The 21,368-nt window shown below is 41.0% G+C and overlaps 1 protein-coding gene across 2 annotated transcripts in view; it reads left to right on the forward strand.

Annotated features, from left to right (window-relative positions):
• Positions 1 to 18,295, forward strand: part of dym (dymeclin) — a 40,604-nt gene extending 22,309 nt beyond the window's left edge. For both annotated transcript variants that reach the window (XM_026355100.1, XM_026355101.1), the window contains exons 15-17: positions 8,329 to 8,511; positions 10,899 to 11,012; positions 17,641 to 18,295. In XM_026355100.1, the coding sequence (XP_026210885.1) occupies positions 8,329 to 8,511; positions 10,899 to 11,012; positions 17,641 to 17,790 (447 nt within the window). In that variant the 3' untranslated portion in view covers positions 17,791 to 18,295. The remainder of the gene's footprint in view (positions 1 to 8,328; positions 8,512 to 10,898; positions 11,013 to 17,640) is intronic.
• Positions 18,296 to 21,368: the final 3,073 nt, after the last annotated feature.

A 21,368-nucleotide genomic window follows, 5' to 3' on the forward strand; every position in this document is an offset into this window, starting at 1 on the left:
CCAACCACTTTTGCGCAGTAATGGTGAAATTTCTCTGACTCTGTGAAACATTCTCTGACATCTAAATCTTTACATAACCACAGCAGTAACTAAATGGTTTAACAAATATTAGTGCAATCACAGGATCTTTGTGACAACTAGGTTAGGTTGACTGATGACTATATATAGTTATTTGTAGTTATCTTTAGCTACCTCTGGCTTCATGTTTGTCCGTCTATGTCTGGCGGTCTCATTAGATTTGCATGGTCCTAGATAAGAGCTTGTGTGTGTTTTTATACCTAATAATGCCTGCCATGATTACATCTTCTCTGTTAAAGATATGATTTCAGCCGGCTGTTCCCATAAGAGAGAGCGTTCAGATTGAAGACATCAGCAGTGACAAATATAATAAGACAAATACACACACACAGTGAGAGGTCAAAATGTGAGGTTGCCTACACAACAGCACTATTTTGTAAGACATACAATGTGTTGCTCAAGGGCACAAGCAAGATTTCCAGTGTGATTATTTCATGGGAATTTTACAATGAGGGTTGTTTCCTAGAATAGTGTCTGACATCCAGTCTGGGTCATAGACTTTTAAGACAGCGCTGGTCAACTTTTCTGATACTGCAGTTATCCTTGAGCTTAGACTATACTAACTCAATGTGACATTGGTTCCCATGTCTACAAAGGTTCCCTTGTTTACTATCTCCATGTAGAAGTCAACATTTAGTCTTATTGACATGTTTTGATGAAAAGGAACACACTGCCTTCTGAGCACTTGCACACATACACCAACCTCAAGACATAAATGCAGTTCAATTTTATCTAACATTGGTTCAAATAAAATAAAAATTAACTACTGTAATTAGTTTTCTGGTGATTTGTTTCTGCTCCTCTGATCAGATAATCTTATTAAAGAAACAACATAACTGATTACGCTGCAGTGAATTTTACATAGGAAGCTGTGTCATTTCTATAACTGGAATGATCTGTATATGTACAAAAGTTTAAGCATATATTTGTCCTATTTCCTTATTCCAATGCAGGAGTACGATTGTAGATGAAAAGTAAGCATCTGGTTAAACATGTAATAATTGGCTGACCAGCCAATTCTTTGTCGTCAGTATCAATTTCAAACTCATGTTTGCATAAAACCTCGTTCATAGCATTTCTTATCTGACCAGTTTTAATGGCCTTGCACATTAGATGAGGTGTTTCTCCTCCATCTCCGCCCCTTTCCTTTTCCTCCACCAGTAGTGGATGTGGCTGAGGCAGTTAAGTGTGTTTTTGTGACAGGCATCTGGAAACAATGTAATTTGGCTGAGTCTGGCTCTGGAGAGAGAACTAATGTTTGTTTAATGTGGGATAGTCCTGGACATGTAATTGCTCTCTTTACAAGGAAGAGACTGAGAGGAGGATATGAAAAAAATGTTGTCAAATGCTCTACGCTGCCGGTCAAAGCGGGGTCCATTCTGCTTATGTGTTAATGTCTCTCTTTTTTTGGTCTCCTCTGTCCCCCCCCCCCCATGTCTGCCTCTTGGTTTCTGTCTCTCTCATGTACACACACGCCCTATCCCTGCATGTGTTTGTGCTGCTGTGTCTGGTTAGTCTCAGGGAAGAAAGAGTGAAGGATTAGGGCCCCTTGAGCCTCCAGGGGACTCCCAGAGGCTCCCAGTCCAAACAGGGCAGCTCTCAGGGGGCCCCCATGGTTGCTCTTTGCAGCTTCTGCACTGCTGATTGCGATTTTTTTTTTCTTGCCCTTTAAGATATGTGCAGTGACATGCAGTATGTGCTCCTACACACAAACAAACATAAAAAGAAAGAAATACGTGCTGTGCTGTGTTGTGTTGTATGTCACTGTTTATGCTCCCGGCCAGTGTTAGTGGTAATGTTACTTCTCTGCCTCTTAGTCTGTTTACTGTTGCACATTTCTGGGAAGCAACTACAAGCGTGTGCACACACACACACACGCAGAGCTCGAAGCATGTTGGACCACCCTGTCTATGTGTTTATGTGTGCTGGTTGAGTCACAATCTGTGATCTCTTTTTAATAGCCACAGTAGACACATGCATTAGCTTTGTAGCACTATTCCTCTTGTTTAGGGTAAAAGCAGAGCCTGAGGATGTATCAACAGATAATAAACATTGTGCCTTCTGTTTATTATTGGGTCTTCTAGGAATTTACCAAATTTCAGAATTTAATTTACTTATTTTTTCCAGTTTAGTGAAGTAGATGAATGTGTCCAGAGTTGATTATTAATTATTGTACAGTCTCAATATAATCAATGTTAGTATTATAGTTTGGTTATAATTGTTCCTGATTCTGGAGAAGTCAATATTCCACCTACAGCTACACTAATAACACTAATAATTCGACCAGTATATTTGCTGAAACTAGTTTATTGCAGATACCATATACCTACTGCAAACTATTAAAATAAATGTCTGGTCCAGCATGAAAAAATGCAGCGCCTTCATTCAGGAAGCTTGTGCACTAAGCCTCAGTTTGAGTTTATCTTCTGATCCAGCAGCTGTAAAAATGTTGTAAATGTGTGCACGCTACACACTGTTTGACTGTGTTGGCCAGCAAGAGCACATTCATGGCAGATTATTTTGTAATGTGAATTTCAACTGTTGCTGCAATGAAAGATAAAATAATTGCAACTGTGATAACGCAAATTACTTCCTCATACAAACCACTCTGCAGGGTTTTGGTATCCCACCAAAGAAAGGCCTGGCTCATTTTAGTTTGAATTTACACTAAGGCATGGCTAGTAACACGTAAACGGAGTTGGGTTTTACTGTCACTAAATGAATCAACATCAAGGTCTGTGTCTCTAGTCTTCTTTAGAAAAGTTAACAACAAGAATAAAATGATCTATAATGAGTTTGAGCTTTACAAATTATTAGTAACCTCTTGGACCTATGCCCCTTTTTATGTGGCTCATTATGTCATCCTCTCATTCTAAATGAAAGTCTGTCTCCTTGTGCTCCCGTCATTAAGACAGTATCCAGCTGAGAGCGAAGAGCTGACTTACTCAGTGAGCCCCCGTTTTCAGCCTCTCATCTCCTTGAAGTTTTTTTTTTTCTCACCAACCTACTGAAAATGATGTTAGGCCTCCTAGTTGTTAGTTTACTTGTTATCCCGTCTCTCTTTATATCTGTCAGCCTCTTATCTTCTCTCTGTCTCTTTTTATCTTTTTCTCAGGCAGTAGGAGAGCCACCCCTGCAGGCAGCAGGTGCTCTGGGGTCCTAATGATTGTCTGCTTCCAAATGATAATCAGGGCAGCCCTGCTGTGTCCTGGTCTTTTCCTGATTGAGGCACAGCAAAACAGAGCACAGCTCACAGCAGATCAATTAGCACTGCCCACCTATCTGCCACAGTGCCGTTGCAGCTGTTGGCATCATCTTTTTTGGTCATTATCACTCACGTCATTCCCAGTATCACCGCTGTTTTGGCCACAGATCCCCACTGTTAGTGCTAGCCAAGTCTCTGAGCAGTAGTGCAGTTATTTAAACTGCTAATAAGGTGTCTTCATGCAAATATTCTGGACTTCCCCTCTTCACAGACAGTGATGCAGCGATTGTCCAACACAGTCTTCCCGAAACAGATTCTAGACACAGACAGAGTGGGGGACAGTTGCCTCATTTTGTATGTCTGTGTGCAACAAAGGAAGTTTTGTGAGTCTATGGAGTAATAAGAAGCTGACCTGCACACAATTCTCCACAAAATAGTGTGATTATGACATGGCTATGGTACCATAATGCAGGTCAGACAATGACCTATTTAAATAACTCCCAAAAGACAGGGCAGGTTGCTGCTACTCAGCCAGTCTGACCCTCTCTGTCTGTCCACGTAGTGGTTTTTTTTCCCTCCCTCATCTATTTTTTTTTTACTCAAACCCTACATCTTTTTTTTTTTTTTAATTACAGTTTTCCTTTAGTACATTTTACTAGAAACTGCTACTCAGTATTTCTCCCTCACTATGTTTTGATGATATGGATGCCAGTATTTCTTGGTTTTCTCTTGAATGATTTGCATTCTGAAACGGTGAAACGCATTTCAGACTGTCTGCTTAGGTGGGGCTTTTGGCTCCTGTTTTTCTTTCTGTGTGTCTTGTCTGTGTTTATCTTAATGCCCTTGCCTTTGTCAGTACTGTTTCTTAATATGTCTGGTTTATCTGCCCTGCAACAGCCTGCATTGAGCAGCGGGGCCAGCCAGAGAATCACTAAGCTATTGGTTTAATGATGCCAGCTCCTACTTTACAGGGATTTACATGTCTGTGTCTCTAAACACCCTGTCTACACACAAACACTTGCATAAAAACACGTATTGGTATGATAGGACAACTAGACACACAGAAAGAGCCAGTGTAGTGCCAGCACCGTCCTTCCTAGCCACAGATTGCAACTGTGAGCTCTATAATTTTGCTTGTCAGACAGATAGTAAAGGCCAAAAGTACCTGCAGACATATCACATTTGTGCCCTGCATGTTGAGGAATTAGCAAAAGACTGATGAAAAAGCTTACAAACACGCACATTCACAGTTTTCCTGCAAGGTTTGAGTAAATGGTAGAACAAGTAAAATGGGCCAGGATCATTGAAACTAATGATATGGCTCTTGTCTCAGGCCTGTATTTTCCTGGGCGTAGACAAGACATAAAATAGCAGCATGAGTGGTGGTGACTAAATGACAATGCTGGAGGCTGGAAAATTGCACATGACAGAAGAAGTAGGAGCAGAAAAGAGGAGGGGAGAGCGCAAAAGAAAGAAAAGGCCAGTAATGGTTTCATGAAGCCATGCAAACTCCTGTCAGGTGTCTTCTGCCCAAAGAGTACCGTTTTTTTCTGGAAAACAAGTGCAAAGAACAGAGTTGGAAATTGAGGAGGAGGAGGAGCCAAGATATTTAAATCCTGTCTGGGTTTCAAGTAGACCATGGACCTCTTAATCTCATCCACTTGACAAACATACACAGAGGGCCAGGCAGACGTCTAGCTAGCCTATTTTCATGTGACCTGAATTCCCCAGTGTGGCATTTTTTTCCTGCCAGGCTAATCTCATTAAGCTGGGTGCAGAGCAAGAGAACAAACACACCAGGCATCCCTCACTCCTACTCTGCCTTCCTCTCACTCCTTTTGTCTCCTCTTCATCGCTTTCACTCTCTCCATCACCTCCCCCTACTCCTTTCTTCTGTGCTTCCTTTTTTGTTCCTGTCTTCCTTCCCCTGCCTCCTCTTCCTCCTACTCACTTGTCTCCTCTATCTGTCCCAGCTTTCTGTCTAATTATGGCCTGCCACAGCAGAACAGAGCACAGTAGGTCTAGCTAGGCAGTGGAGTCTAGCCCAGAGAGCCACCTCTGCTTCCAGACGCACAATCAATCCTCATTATAGCCGGCTCTCCTGTCTCCTACTTGCCTTTTCACATGTGCCTGTTAAAGCTCCACACACCTTCGTCTGCCAGCTTGTGGAAATCAGTGCATTATTGCATCTGTGTGGCAAGCCTGATTCATGGTCCGCATACAACAAAGTACAGTTCCTTTACAATCTTCATAATCCACCTGCCTACTTTCAGAGGTTGTGTGTGTGTGTGTGTGTGTTTGTGTGTGTGTGTGTGTGTGTGTGGCTACAGCACAAAAGAAGGCCACACAGAAAGCAAACTTATATGTGAGATAAGGACTTTTTTGAAGCAGGGCACCGAGGATGGATTATAAAATGCTGCCACATGCAGTTCCCTTACAGATGGCTAGCCCAGATTGGAGGAGGAATGTCAGCTTCCAGACGGCTTGCAATTGCAGTGTTACAGGGCTGCTGCTATGAAACTGGTCTTACCTGGTATTAGCAAATACTTGATCAAAACGGATCATTATCAGAGCAATGATGTTTATTAAAAATAAATGTTGAGCCTGACCATAGAGCATATAAAAACCTCATTCTTTCTGATGAAATTTGCTTTATGGTTGTTTTCTAGTAAGATTTGAGGTGAGGTGTATGTGTAGGGTAAATAAGCTTTTTATTAATTTTAAATCATAAAGCCTTACTGGCATATACTGAACACCATATTCTAATGAATTTTACAGGAATTTCAATTGTTCCAGTGGAATGCACTTCAAGTGTAAAATTGTGCAGGATGTAACCCTAGAGGAAGTTGCTGATGTGTACTGTCTAAGGCGAGGCTTCCCGTTAAGCAAAGCTAATGATTAAAGCTTTGGGAGCAACTGGCTGAATTGGTCAATTAAGCATTTGAAGAAGTCACTTACTTCTCGCCGTCCTACAGTTGGGACAATAAAGCAGTTGTCCATTTATGATGCTTTGCTTGTTGTTGCAGGGTTTGCTTCTTAATGTCCCAGTCCTTCATTAGTATTCAGTCCATTTCTGAGCTACTGTCGTATCAAGATTTATAGTCAAAATCTGCATGTTGTGTAGTAGCTGATGATTGGTGGCCAGGCATGTAGACCAATTTCTAAAATGTATTTCTCCTTTGCAGCCATGTAGAAAATATCATGGCTACATATGAGTGGATTTCAAATACACAGCAAAGAAACAATGTTGTCAGGAAGGCAAAAGAAAGAATCAAGAAATCTTTATGACTGATTCAGTGGGTTCTGGTTTAGTTTGTTTTCCAGTATGCATTACATATATCTGCTTATATTAATTTTATATATTGGTATTGGGTGTTTGTCCACTTTACTGGCACTGTTTGTTTTTCACAAGATGACGTGGTACTATTCATTGATTTCCTTTTTTTAGATTGATGTGGAAACGGACGGCTCATCTAGGTATCTTATCTATACTACCAGCAGTACATAATAGATTTTGCAAAGCTCTGACCACATTTGTCATACCACAGGAAGTCAGACATCATCTCAAGTGTATTTGCCACCACATTTCTGTCTAGTTTTTATCTGTTTTAAAGATGATTCATTTTCCCACGGTCGCTCTAGTCTCTTTTCTGTGCCTACGTCTGGAACGTTATCTCCTCACGGTGCAGTCTGTCTGTCTGTGTTGACACAGTGTTGTGAAAAGCAGTAACTAAAGAACAATGTGTGATAGAATCTCTATTTTTACACAGATGTAACAGATGGTTTGGTTAGATTCTGTAATACACTGATGCTTCTTTATTAACAAAACCTAAAGTAGGAATATAGAGCTGTGGGTTATGACTACAGCTAGAGGTGCAATTAGCATAAACAAAATGCATTGTTTGCATTGCCACAAATGTAGGATTTCTTGAATGACTGCTGTGTTACTCTGTACATGTTCTAATATACTGGTAACTGAGTTAATTCTCCTGATCTGCCTTTAACTTAGACATCTCAGAGCAAGACTTTCATCTGTCTGGAGGTCCTCATTTGGGACTGAGGTTAGAACAGGTTATACATTATTTTCAGTCAAATTGGGTACATGTACGTGAGCATGTGTCTGATATACAAGTGGATCTAAGTAGACTTGTCCTCAGCTTGATCACATAATGCATCAGAATAATCACAGGAAGAAAAATGTGTTTGCAGCTTGAGTGGAACAGCAAATTGCAGGAAAAAATTATATGCATTACACTTCCCTTATGTGTTTTCTCCTTTATTTGGATTGGGTATAAATTACTGTATAATTGAGGGAGCGTTGTTTACCCATGTCTTGAATAACTGAATCTACCATATGCATTCAGAGTGGACACCACAATTGTTTTTGCATTTTGTTTCCTCCCTGGCTTAAAGAAATAAAGAAAAAAGCTGAAATATTTTTATTAATGTCTGCTCTCTTCCAGGTAGTTAGATAAGAAGATTGAAGTGTCTTTTAGATTTGTGCTATAAATATAGAGCCCAAATATACAGCCATCAGCTGGCTAGCTTAGCACAAAGACTGTAAAATGGGGGAGCGGGCCTGGTACTCAAAGGTGCTCAAGAGTGCAAAATAAATATAAATGTAAATACATCTTTCTGCTTTTTAACAGCTTTGTGATGTACCAACTTCTATGGTAGATTTTTCTTTCCCCCATTACAATATTGCCTTATATTTAGATTTGTCTAGACACCCAACCCTCCATTATTCATCCATCTTTCCCATCCCTTTCTCCCCATGGTGACATTAGTGAAATACAGTGTGACACGACTTGATTTGTGACTCACTAGGCCATCTCTCTGTCCCTCACAAAGACCTTGGCTGACAACGTACTAACATTGTTCATTCCTCCTTTCCATCCTTCTCTACCTACCTTTCCCATCTCCTCCACCTCTCTGTTACCCCCTGCTGATCAATTTATCAGAAGGCAATCATTTTAAAACACCATTATAAGTGAAACCAGTGTAGTGGGAAACCAATTAACCTTTACATCCTCCCTCTCCCTCAGGCCCAGGATCTAAATGTGATTGAGGAGGTAATTCGCATGATGCTGGAAATCATCAACTCTTGCCTGTGCAACTCTCTACACCATAACCCCAACCTGGTCTACGCGCTGCTCTACAAGAGGGAGCTCTTTGAGCAGTTCAGGACGCACCCATCCTTCCAGGACATCATGCAGAATTTGGACACGGTCAGTCTGCTTTGGCTTTGAACTGAATGCACTTTACCTCACGGTGTTGACTGATTTGTAGTAATTATCCCAAATATCAATTTTACACAGATTTTCGTAGAATATTCTTTCTGTGTGCAGAGAAAGTTTAAAAAAACAGGAAGCCCTGAAACAAATGCAAACTGCATCATTGACTTAGTGTGCAGTTGGACTATGACGTTCTGAGCTCTGTGAGCTTAAGTAGTATTGATGATTTAATCAGTCCCCTTGTGTCGAGAGACTCTTTGTCAAATATTCATTGATAGTGTTTGGTGTATGGGGGAGGAAGTGTGAGAGAAAGTTGTCATTGATGGCTGTATTAGTCATGAAGAGGAGGAAAGGAAGCTTTGGTGTGTATGACTGTATATGTGTGAGGGATGGGGGTTACTGGATACGTTTTCTGTTATTCTTAGGTATGAGGGAAGCATGCTAGCTAGAACCCCTCAGCTAAACCAGTCTCCCTAAGGCTGTTCTCTGAAGTGTTCCCTGCACTTTCAAATTCGAATGTGTGAGTGTGAGATTCAGGATCAGGGGCTGCTTTTTTGCTTTTTCTAAATTAACCCCATATGGGAGGCCTTCAGCCTTAATGAAAAGATTAGTATTAGATAGATGTAGACACAAACACACATATGCACCATCACTTGTGAGCTTTGGTGGGTTTGAATTCTTTAAAGCAACACAGAGTGTGAGCAGAGAAAACATTGCCTTTTCACTGTTGGTTTGACAAAAAAAGAGCATTAAAAAGAACCTGTTATACCTAGAGTTTTATTTCATGATCACAAATCAAACAGTTCTCCAGGGAAGAACCTTGCACAGCAGTGGAAATGCAAAAATATTTCCTTGATGTCTTGTTTGGGCTTAAACCTGGAAGGCATCGGATAATTTGAGCTCCAATTAAGTGCTTATTTTGAGTGGAAATCAACATGCTCAAACCATGTTGTGAATTCCCAATCTGAAATACCTCATATATGTATTTGCTGAATATATGGCCTATGGGCATATTAGCTGAGCTTATGTTTGTAGCGTTTTGAGTTTGTGCAGCACATTTTTACTCTTCTAAAGCTGAATTCGTGCAGTTTTATGGAAATGTTCCTCAGTTTTTATTCACTTGTTTGCTAAGATTTTCCATCAGTAGTGTAATATAACTGGCATATAAATTATACTATATGTAGCTCTGGATCCCTACATAGTATAGATTCATTTTTGGAGCAACTTACTGTTGCTAGGAAACTAGGCAAACCATGGAGACAAATTGTTGGCTGTTGACGCAAGTAGAAAAATGTTGTCTCCAATCAAACTGATCAAAAGAAGCTAGTTATTAACAGGTTGGATTAACACGAGTGTTCACAGAATAAAACCTTATATATCTAGCATATCACAGTTTTGTTATAATTTTGATGGCATATTGCACACAGTATCATCTTATAGGGTGTGGCTACTGCAGCATCAACGTGACAGCTCCAAACAGCAGGATTCAAAGAGTCCAGGGCCCATGACACCAGTGGGAGCTGATATTAAACCTAAAAGAGATTTTTTTAAAAATGACATGAATGGCATGAGAAGATGTATTTAGAAACAGTTTTATATTGTTAATTAGGTTTAGGTGTGGGACTATTTTGTGATCTTTCTGGTGTATTTTGCAAGTATGTAATTTCTTTTAATGAAATAAATTAAGTTATTAATGATATCAACAAATATTCCTGTGCTATCTATATAGTTTCAAATGGTAGAACTTTAAATGATAGATTAAAACTGTAGTCATGTGCCCTTCTGAACACTGAAACAGGTTTTTGTTGCTGTAATCATCTTACCTGTCAATTCTGGCCAAAACCTGGTTCAGTTTTCATATGATTCCATATTTATAAATCATTAGCAGTATGTAAACATTAATAAATGGTTTATAACACACTGTAATGCAGTTTTAAATTTGTTTGACAACTGTAACTTGTGTGGGCACCCATACAAGGAGGTTTGTGTATAAAAAGAAAATGCATGATAATATACAGTTCTATTTATAGAATTTATAATCATTGACACTTATAGCACTGCCCTTTATATATGCTTGAAACTACTTATAGTCTATTAGATGTTTGTAGCAATACAAGTCCCTGCATTGTCACCCATCAGATATAACCGACAGATATGAGATTGATATCAGTCCTGTAATCTAACTCTTGGCAAGAAAGGCAAAAAGCATTTTTCCCCCAAATGTCAAACTGTTCCCGTAACACAAGCCAGTTTCGTAATCCTTGTTTATGCTTTAGCCCATACAAACACCATGTGCATGCCATATCAATGAGACCAAAATGTATTTTTGCAGCTTTGGGTTCCGTGTCGTGATTGCGCGTTTCTTCGTTTGTGACCTTTAGGTGATCGGCTTCTTCAGTCAGCGTCTGGAGCAGGCTGGAAGTGACCTGTCAGTTGAGAGGGTCCAGGAGGTCATCATGAAAGGAGCCCAGGCGCTGCCCAAGGACAGACTGAAGGTAAATCACACAGACACAGCAGGAGGAAGGGCCTGGAGACGAGGAATAATGAAACATGAGGCTACACATATTGGACATCAAGATACATGTATGGGGGGTGCGGTGTGATGTAAAGGCTGCGAGGTATGGTGGAATTGGTAAAGGTGAAGAGAAGAGAATTAGTCTGTCTAGACAGGTGAGAGTCTGGTAGAGGTATTGAACAGGGATATGCAAGAGGGCAAGGGAAGGATAGAAAGAGCCACTGGGACATGAGACAAAAGACCAAAGCCCACTTCTCATTAGCATTAATGGCCATCTTCATTCCATCTCTTCTGGCCTGATACATGCGAACATGTAATGACATTTCAAGGAGATGGGATAGGGACCTATGGGGCACTTTGTCATGGGCACATAAGATTGGAGGGAGTGGGTGGGGCGGGACATAAATCTGCCACCACGCCTCGTTACCCAACACTCTAGCGGGTTCACGAACCCCCGTCCCTCCCACTGCTCGTCCATTAATCAGTCAGGAAATATGTAACCAGCAGTCCCCCCACAGCTCCTCAGCAGCACATAAGCTCTTAATTGCATGTTTCATCATGTGTTTCATGTTCTATACTTGGTGGCTGGCTGCAAGGCATTTGTCTCACTAGTCAGTGTGGAAGAGGGATGGCACATGGCCACGAGTCCGTGTGCTCTCTCTGTCTCACTCTCAGACAGAAACCTCAAAGTGCTAATGTCGCTATCGACCATAGAGCCATAGAATTACGCATAGAGCCATATGGATAACCCTGCCATGTCCTTCAGCGAGGGTGATTTACCTGTAGCATACACTCCTGCACTCAGCTCTAGGTGTGTGTTTGATGATCATTTAGATTTTAGTGTTAGCCTTACTGTTTGTGTGTATGTGTGTGTTTATGTGCAGCCACGTGTAGCAGCCGTTGTTCCTGTGTAGAAGTGTTGTTGAGTCTCATATTGGCTCTCCACCATCTGAGTGCTTCCCAGCTCCACAGGGTGACATGAAGCGAAGAGAATATCTGGGCAGTGTCTCCTCAGGGAGAAGTTCCAGCCGGTTGATGATACCATTGCTCAAACAAACAGCTGTCTCTCAGCCTCTTGCTAGCCTTCATCTTATGAGCTCATTCTGCTTTTCAGCCCACAACTCAAAAATCCATAGGTTGGATTAAGGCTGTGTAGAGTCATTGATAAGTTGTTTATTACTCAGCTCTTAGGAATATTGGTGTCTTGGTTACTTGTGCGTGTACATAGAGAGCTGGAAGAAAAACATGTAAGGATGTTCGTTCCTCTATAGGCACCAAAGTCTTGACATTTCTATTCTTTAATTTTGTCATTCATAACTCAAGTTACTCCATCATGTTGTCATTTTTGCATTTAATAGTAGCACAGTCCATACCATATTTCTGTTGTTTTCACATTTCAGTGTGTGTTGAAATGCTTCAGAAAAGCACCTGGAATTATTAATACTGATGTATCTAAACTGCTTTTCATGTTTATCCACCTCAGTGTAGACACTGGTCAAATTTACTGTCTTGAAATTGGTTTGTAGAAGGAAATAACAGTTTTAAAGTAAATCATTTTGTTGATTTTAACTGACAAAACAGACCCATGTTGTTTGAGGTGAGGTGAACGTTGTAGACACAAGACAAAAAAAAAGTGTGTTTACTTAAAGAACTTGAAAGCATTTGCACAAAGACGAGGGCATGCAAATTAGTTCCCAACTGAAAGAAAGGGTTAAAAGAAGGTAGTTAATACCCCAGGGATGACCCTCAGTGCCTCGTCACTCAACCGTCTCCCTCATTGTTTGTGTATGTGTGTGTGTGTTGTTTCAGGGTGTGTGAGGCTGAGTGGCTCTTATGGGCAGCGCCTGTGGAATGTGTTGTTTAGCCTGACCAACTGAAATCTGCCTTATTGAGCAGCAATAGCCAACAGACTCTCTGGCTCCTCAGGAGGAGAGGGGGTTGGAGGGGATGGAGGGAGTGGGTGGATGCATGTGGGAGCTTACCAGCTGTTACTAACTACCTGAGCCTTTATACCGGGGGTGTGGTGGCTGGTCTGTACCTCCATTCCCACACGTGAACTTAGTGTTTGAGTTTAACACCAATCAGCGGTTTTGTTTTTGAAAAAAGTAACGTATCGTAAGTAAGGCCCCCACCGTACAACAGGGCTGCAGCGGGAGACAGCTCACAGTCTGCTGTCTGTAGACACAATGCTGCTCTTTTGATGTATAGAGAATCACCAGAGTCATTAGGATTCATTCTGTGGGCACCATGAGTGACTGTCCTATCCATCCAACATATGATCGTGGTTGGTGGACCAACCAACGTAAACAGCATCATCCAAGGGCCCAAAAAGCTGAAGTTGCATTACCAGAAAACAGAGAAAAGTAAGTTTCCTCACATTTAAGACGTCTGAATCAGCTGACGTTAAAGTTAAACAATGAGCAACTCAAATGATTATTCACTTAAAATGTCATTAACTGCTGATCTCACGTTGCAGCACTGATAAAGAAAACACTTTTAACTCCTCAGTATAAGGTGTGGACAGGAAACAAGAATAGTCAGGATTTATGTTTTCGTTTAAATTACTGATATCACTAGTTGTTATTATTAGTATGACTTGCAGCCCATTTGGTTGCAATAATAAAATTATAAATTTGTACAGAATGACCACCAAGACTAATCTGTTGTATTTTGAAATATACCATACAATGCCTGTGTCTACCTCCATGTGTCTGTTGAGTTCGTATTTGCTCCCTAGCCGCATTCTTCTCTGTCTGGCTGAGTTCTGACAGCAAAGCAGTGCGCAGAGGAGGGACGGGAACACAGAGTCCTGACTGAAGATATGAAGCCAGCCAGTCAGTCTGTGTTCAGGGGCAAGGGCCTGACCCGCCAGGACCCATAACTAACTGATATGAGCTTGGGCCAAGTGGGCCCAGCCAGCTGCCAGATGGAGAACAAAACAGAAGAACGGTGTAGGAGAGGAGGCAACAGAGCCAGACAAGAGGGAGAGAGAGAGAGAGAGAGAGAGAGAGAGGGGAAACTACAGTATAGACAGAACAAGGAACACGTATAATTTTAGAGCAGGGATGTGGCAGTCTGGGGATCCTGGAGTGATTTTTCTTTCCCAGAAACCACTGGAGCCTGGAAGGGGCATTATGGCTGTTAGGCATGTGGTGATATGCAACCCACTGGGTCTGTCCACTGTAGAAACAGGAGGAAAAGGGTGGGCATTGTGATTCAGTGGTTTTTCTTTTTCTTTTTTTTTCCTCATTTTGTGTTCAGGATCTAGTGAAAGTGGTCAGTGTGTACTGGGGACGTAATGTTTCTTCTAAATAGGTTCATAATTTCCTCTCTCGTCAGAATTTGTATTGAGAAACGCTTGTTTGGATAAAAAGCTTTTGTCTTAGTGGCACAAGGAGAATTATTTTCATTTTTCAGGCGTCTGAGACCATGCGTTGATTTACTAGACACCACACTAATGGCTTTGATCATTAAATGTTTTCTATTTTGGGAATTGATGTCACTGTCATATTTATATATTAAATATAAAACTGGAGCCAGCAGACAGTTAGCATAGCATTAATTAGTGAGCCTTACACCTTGCCTACACAGGCAATAGTGTGAGCAGCAGCAGCTGCATGTGTGTCTACTCAAGACGTGTCCAGGTACAGCATTAAGATGAAGATCACCTGCAACTGAAAGTGCTCAGAGGCCCAGTACACAATTACCGTGTTTAGGGAAGTCAACCTTAGGGAAGTCGGCAAACATAAAAAACAGGTGGTATTTAGGTCAAATAAAACAAGCCTCTACATGCCCTCTGTTGACACTTGGATTGGTCAGACACACATAACATGGACGTGGCCGATATGCTTTCTGTGTAGACACAGTGTTGGAGGTGTTTGTCTTGCCGATTTCAGACCAGCACCGCATGTTTGTTTGGGTTTTTCTTTTTTTTTTTTCAGTTATTTTTTACATGTTTGACTTGTAAATACTGTCACTTTCTCTATTGCATGTCCACAATAAACCATAAGACCTGTCAGAGTAACATGATTTTTAAGAGAAACTGTTGCCCTGTGTTTCATGGGATGAAAGCAATTCTATGCCTTTATTGTTGATGTTATTCAAATCATACCTGTATTTAAAAAGCATGAAGTATGCAAATATATAGCATTTGTGTGTTCAGTGCAGAACTCTGATTTGTTTCACTTGTTCCTCTGAACTGTGAGCATGCTGCATTCAGAGGTCAAGATGAAGTGCTGCTTATATTCACTTGTAACCCTGTCATGACATATAAACTAAAATGTTGTTTTAATGTCCTGCCATTATGGAAACTGTTTATGTGCAACATTGGATGCCACAATGGCTTATATCTGTCTCTAGACGTGCTGTTATGAAAACAATAACTTCAAAACATTACGACAGATACTGTTCGCACCTTATACAGATGAACTGATAACTGTTTAGAGAGCTGTTATATAGATTTTCATCATCGGTAAGGGAAATGTTTGATTCCTTAATGTTTTCAAGTGTTATTAAGACAGTATTAATTTCACCACCTGGAAGCATTAAGATTTTTTTTAAATGGTGGATTCAAGTTTACCAACCAATACCAAGTGAGTGCATAGCCATTTTAAAGTAATTCACCCAAATCATCATCATGCAACCTCTTGGCTTTAGTCACAGTGTTAAATGGAGATCACCTGAGGGTTTCAAGTATTGTAGCATAAGGGGTATAATTACAGGTGAATCAGCGTTTTGGCCAAAAACTTCACTATGAAGACAAAAGTAAAAAGAAATTCAAGTCGGTGAATCTCAAAACCTTGGGTGACCTAACCCAACTGAGTTTCAGTTGATGTCCAGACATTCTCACATTAGTCAGTTTCATCAGTCCACAAAACATTTTACCAACACTGCTGTGGAGTGTCAATGTGCTCTTTTGCAAACTTCAGATGTGCAGCAATGTTCTTTTTAATAAGCAGCAGCTTCCTTCGTGGTGTCCTGCCATAGACACCCTGCTTGTTCAATGTTTTACATACAGTAGACTCATGAACACAGATATTTTGGTTTAAACCAAACCAGACACATCAAGACCAACACACAATCCTCACTAGGACGCATGGTCAGGGCAGCACCACGCTGTAGGGATACCTGACTGAAGCAGGCGCTCGAGGGCTTGGTGAGGCAGAGGGTAAAATAAATGCTGCAGAATATGAGGAAATCTGGAGGAAAACCAGGTGCAGTCTGCAAGAAAACTGCGAGTAGATTTGTCCAGCAAGACGATGAGCCAAAGCTACACATATGTATGGTAATGTTCTATAGGAGCTGAGTTAGAGAAGGCAGGCACAATGCTGTATTTAATTAAGGGGATAAATACTTATGCAATCAGTTATTTTCCTATAATTTAGAATTTTACCTTGTAGAGATCTGTTTTCACTTTGACTTGAGTCTTCTTTTGTTGATCACAAACGTCAAATTAAAAGTAAGGGTTATAGTTTACAAGATTAAAAACTGTGCTATATTACATTACGCCATCTATGCCAACAAGTAAAAGTGAGCCTGGGTTGAGTAACTGCGACCAGCATTGTCCTATGAACATTTGATGAGGTTATTCAGCTTGTCTACGAGACAGTCACCTACACACAAATACCAGCCAGAGAATACAGCTCCTGCATTGTGTCTAGTCATCACAATGACAGTGGTGTGTGTGGTCTAGCCTCAGTAGCCTGGCATATGGCCTGTGACCCTGTAGCCCCTCTGTTTTTCATTATGATACCGATAGTGTGGCTCTGAATGGAGCCAGGCATGACTCGATAGACGAGACTGGGACCATCACATAAAGGCCATCAGCGTCGTGTCTTTCACTGCAGACGTATACATGCATGTGTGGACAGGGGGATATAATGAGTGCTGTTGTATTATTGATGCTCTTCTTTAGCTACCTGCCTGCTGTTACTGTAGGTGGACTGGCACCAGTTCAGTTTGGTCGGTGGGCTCGTGTCATCCAGTATTTGTTCTTTGTTCAGGGGGCTCAATCTGTTGGTAAACAGAAGATTCAAACGGAGCGGCAGCATGCAGTTTATTAACCAGTTGGTCGATCAAAAATAATATTAATAGGAATATGAGGTTTGCTAAGCAGACATTTTATAGAAAAATCGATCAATCAATAAAATTATCAGCGGATACGTCACTAAATTGCTCATTAAAATAATTAGTGTTAAAATTTAGGCTTCTGTTTTAATCAAAATCCCCCCACTACCTTTTTCTTCACGTTACTTAACATAGAAATGAATGATGGACAGATCCTTTGTAGTATATCTATCATTTTTTCACAGCTGGGTGTCGGAGTGTTCCAGCTGTGAGACGCATAACATGGTCTGTGGGAAAATATAAATGGAACTACTTTACTTCCAGAACCAGGACCACGTGAAATAGCTCCTCTCTTCCTTTTTACAGCTCTGTTGTTTTATAAATCACCATGAGGTGTTGAATCAGCAACCTTTCAGACCAAAGGTTCAACCTGTACCATGTAATAAATGTCCGATTAACTTTGTATTCAAGTGTGTGAATCTGCAAACTGCATTCGTTAGTTAGTTATGCCAACATTTCTCTGCCTCTTTTTCTGTGAATAGAAGTTTCCGGAGCTCAAGTTCAAATATGTGGAAGAAGACCAGCCAGAGGATTTCTTCATCCCCTACGTCTGGTCCCTGGTCTTCAACTCGGGAGTTGGCCTCCACTGGAGTCCCCATGGCATCGAGCTCTTCAGCATGGACTCTGGCTGAAACGCCTGCTGCAGCAGACAGACCCCGTCTCCATTCTTGTTTAATTTAGAAAAAAAAAACGGTGTGCACGCGCGTGTGTTTGTGTGTGTGCATGTGAGTTTGGGGTGGGTGTGTGCGCATTACCCTTTACAGTATGTGCACGCTGCTTTGAAAGTGCCTCGACCTTGTGCAGAATGGTGTTCTTCTTTTTTCTTTTTATGCAGCACAACCTATTTTTCCCCTCATATCATAATAATTCCTCTGCTTCCACACTGTGACGCTTCATCTGTACAGGTTAACAGTTCACACAGTAGCACCCACTCATGTACAGTCGGTACACAATGTAGATGAAAACCTATTTAACATTTGAGCAGCTTCCCCTGGTTCCACAGCACATGTCGAGTTACATTTCCTCTGTCAAGCCTGTTATTGTGGGGAACTCAGGACACTGGCGATGGATAATCCTGCAGTTTTTTTTTTTCTTGCTTACTAAGAAAAGGTCAATTAAAACATATGCAGAGTTAAACTGCTTCAGTGAACATCATTTACCACTGAATGCTAAGAGATAATATTAACTTAATATTCAAGACAGGCCATGTGTCTTAGAAGACACAGTGCACATTTAATTAAATATCCTCTCTAATACAGAATTTAGTAGGATGATTATCTCATAAATTAGTGTTATTTTGACCTTGCACGGTTCTCTGAACACACTAGGTTTGTGAAATTCAGTTTAACACAGGTCAGCGAAAGAAAAATAATCTCCAGCAGCAAGTCTGTTCTGTTGTAAAAAAAAAAAGTGTAGGTTTTATTTAAAAAAAATCTTTTTAAGCTTTGAACCCACTGCTGCTCGGTGCCCTCCTCCAATAACCCACATTGAATTACAGCTTAATTAATGCCTAATTTCACTCCTTGGATAATATTAGCAGTCCACATCATTCTGATTCATATGATTTTGTTGTTGCTTCCAGCCCATTGGTTTGACTTTACCCCGTCTTTGTCATTTCCATTTTTCCTGATGGTAACCTAAGGCAAGTACTTAAACTAGGACAAGTCATTAAACCTCCTGTCCTATTGTGCATAATTACAGTTGTCTCTTCAATTTGTCACTTTATTTGCATGTTTAACTAGAGACTTTGTATTAAATTATTTATTTTCATGTACATTGTTTTTATATATATTCAGCCCCTCAAAATGTAAACGGCAGTGGCGTTGACATGACTGCTAATAATGAAAGAGAAATGGTGGTACTTTGATTTTTCCCAAGTGGGAAACTGGCTTTATATTATTACATATAATATGACAACAGCTGTCATTTTGTGGTAAATATTACTTTGAAATTAGGAGTTTAAAATAAAAAGATAAAAGCAAAGCAAGTGTCACACATTTATTAAGTGAAATACTGTAGAATTCACCAGAGAATTATAGGCATTGTTTTACATTTGAACTGTAGATAACAAAGGCTGTTTCCATTAAATGTGAGCTAAGATGTCGTCCATGATCGGAGGAATGGATGGATAACATACCTAGATAGTCAATGTGAAGCTGCAGGCTTAGACAATTTAACATAAAGACAGGAAATAAGAGAAACAGCTGGCTGAGGTTTTAGCACGGTAGATCAAATCTGCCTACTAGCATGTCTAAAGCTCACTTGTTTAATCCAAACAAAAACACAAGTGTGAAATTGAATTGTTTGTGTTTTAACTGGGGGCTCAATCCGTGCAGCCAAGAGACAGTCCGGCACTTAACTCACCGTAAAACCACAAATGGTTGATTTTCCACTTACTCAGCACAATAAAACATTGGATCAGTTAGTGTTAGAGGTACGTGTTTCTATGTTTAGACAGATCCCGCCTAGCTGCTTTTAGTCTTTATCCTCATCAGACACAAGAATAGTGGTGGAGCAATACCTCCTTATGGCCTTTTGCCACAGGTTGCACACAGTGATGTTCCCCTCACAGGTTATTTGATTGAAAGGTTTGGTCTTCCTCAGAGCTTCCTTGGCTCCTTTCAGCCACTGGGCTTCTTACATCTGGACAGCGAGCGACACAAAAGAAAAATGGTCCTAAAACCCAGCTGTCACGCAGTGTTTATATCTGCATCACACAATCATAATAAACTCCAGCACTGGATGTGTCTATCATGTCTTATTGTTGCCTGTTGTGGTCATATCTGCAGAGGCAGCAGAAATGGAGGCATGACACCACTTCGGGGGGAAAAGTTTACAGCACAATGGCACCCAGTGTGTCGCCGGAGCTCCCACTTCCCGAGAGATTTTCATGCCTCTCGTCTCTATTGTATTGATTTTCATGCCTGAAATTGTCTGATTCTCAAGGACAATATAATGGATGCAATTTGATGTAAAGAATGGCCCATTTTCAACCCAGGGTCATTGGTAGGTTACAGTGAGGCTGCACGCTCGAGGAGACTGAGGCACTCTGTCTCTCTGCACCGACTCTCACCTGCTTCCAACTCTATTATCGTAGTGCCAGATGGTTGAGCGGGCGTTTTCACAAAGTGACATGGCCTCCGTGGTCCTTTATGGCGTGGAGGTCACCTTACCATGGGATCGTATTTCAGGTGACAGCAGGAAGATGAATGGAGCACGGGATTCTGGGATGGGTAGTTTATTTTTTTCAGAGTCTGCTACATTTCTTCAAGGTCTAGTTGAGATTGCGTTCATGACTTCAGAAGCAGGGGTCACACCCAGATCATACCCATACCCTAGAAAGTGGGGCGCCGGAGACCAGTTTGCTGAAGTGTCTCTGAACTAAGTCCTGGTTGCCCCCAGTGACACTGAACTCATTAATATGACAGATTACCAGAGCACCGATGGAAAGTCGTTCAAACGGTTTTAGGATGAGGTCACAGCTAAAGGGAAGCGTGCTCTCGCAGCATGAGAACGGCACCGAGAGTTAGACATAAAAACGAAAATAAGAAGATGCAAAACAGGTCGGTCAGTTTCACCTGCTGTCACCTGCTACAAATCAATTCACTGGAATGAAAACAGTGCTCTGGTGGGCTGGGCTTTCAACGTAAAAACAAAAACACATTTCACAATGTGATATAAAGAAAAGACAGACAGACTGCATCCTGATCTTGATGTCTGCAAGATACCAACTAAATATAGTCGTCCTGGGTCACAGGAAGCGAACAACCTCCGGTCAACCCACCTTATGAAATACTTCTTACTGCTCGAATTCTTTCTGGGTCACCAGTCACTGACATGGAGCTACTTGACATTTCACAAGACAGAAATTGTCTAATAGGCTAAGTGCAAATGTAAGAGGTACAGTAATAGCCTAATGTCTGGCATCCTCATTCATCCAGGTCGTGGTTCTCAAACGCATTTTGTTCGTTCAAAGACAAAATTGGGCTTTTTGCTCCACTGCATTTACCGAACTGTAGTTACAGTACTTCACAGCTGCAGGTTCTCAAAAGGCACCCGGCTGAGCTGCGGATTCGAACCCAGGTCCTTCTACAGAACTGAACTGCACGAGCAACACACCAATGATCTCAGCAATTCCAGGAAGCTAATATCCAGGCCACATTTAATGTCATTAGGTTTGAGATAGTTTGGGATGGACAAACAGCCTGAG

Source organism: Anabas testudineus, chromosome 12 (genome assembly GCF_900324465.2).
Source record: "Anabas testudineus chromosome 12, fAnaTes1.2, whole genome shotgun sequence".
NCBI lineage: Eukaryota > Metazoa > Chordata > Actinopteri > Anabantiformes > Anabantidae > Anabas > Anabas testudineus.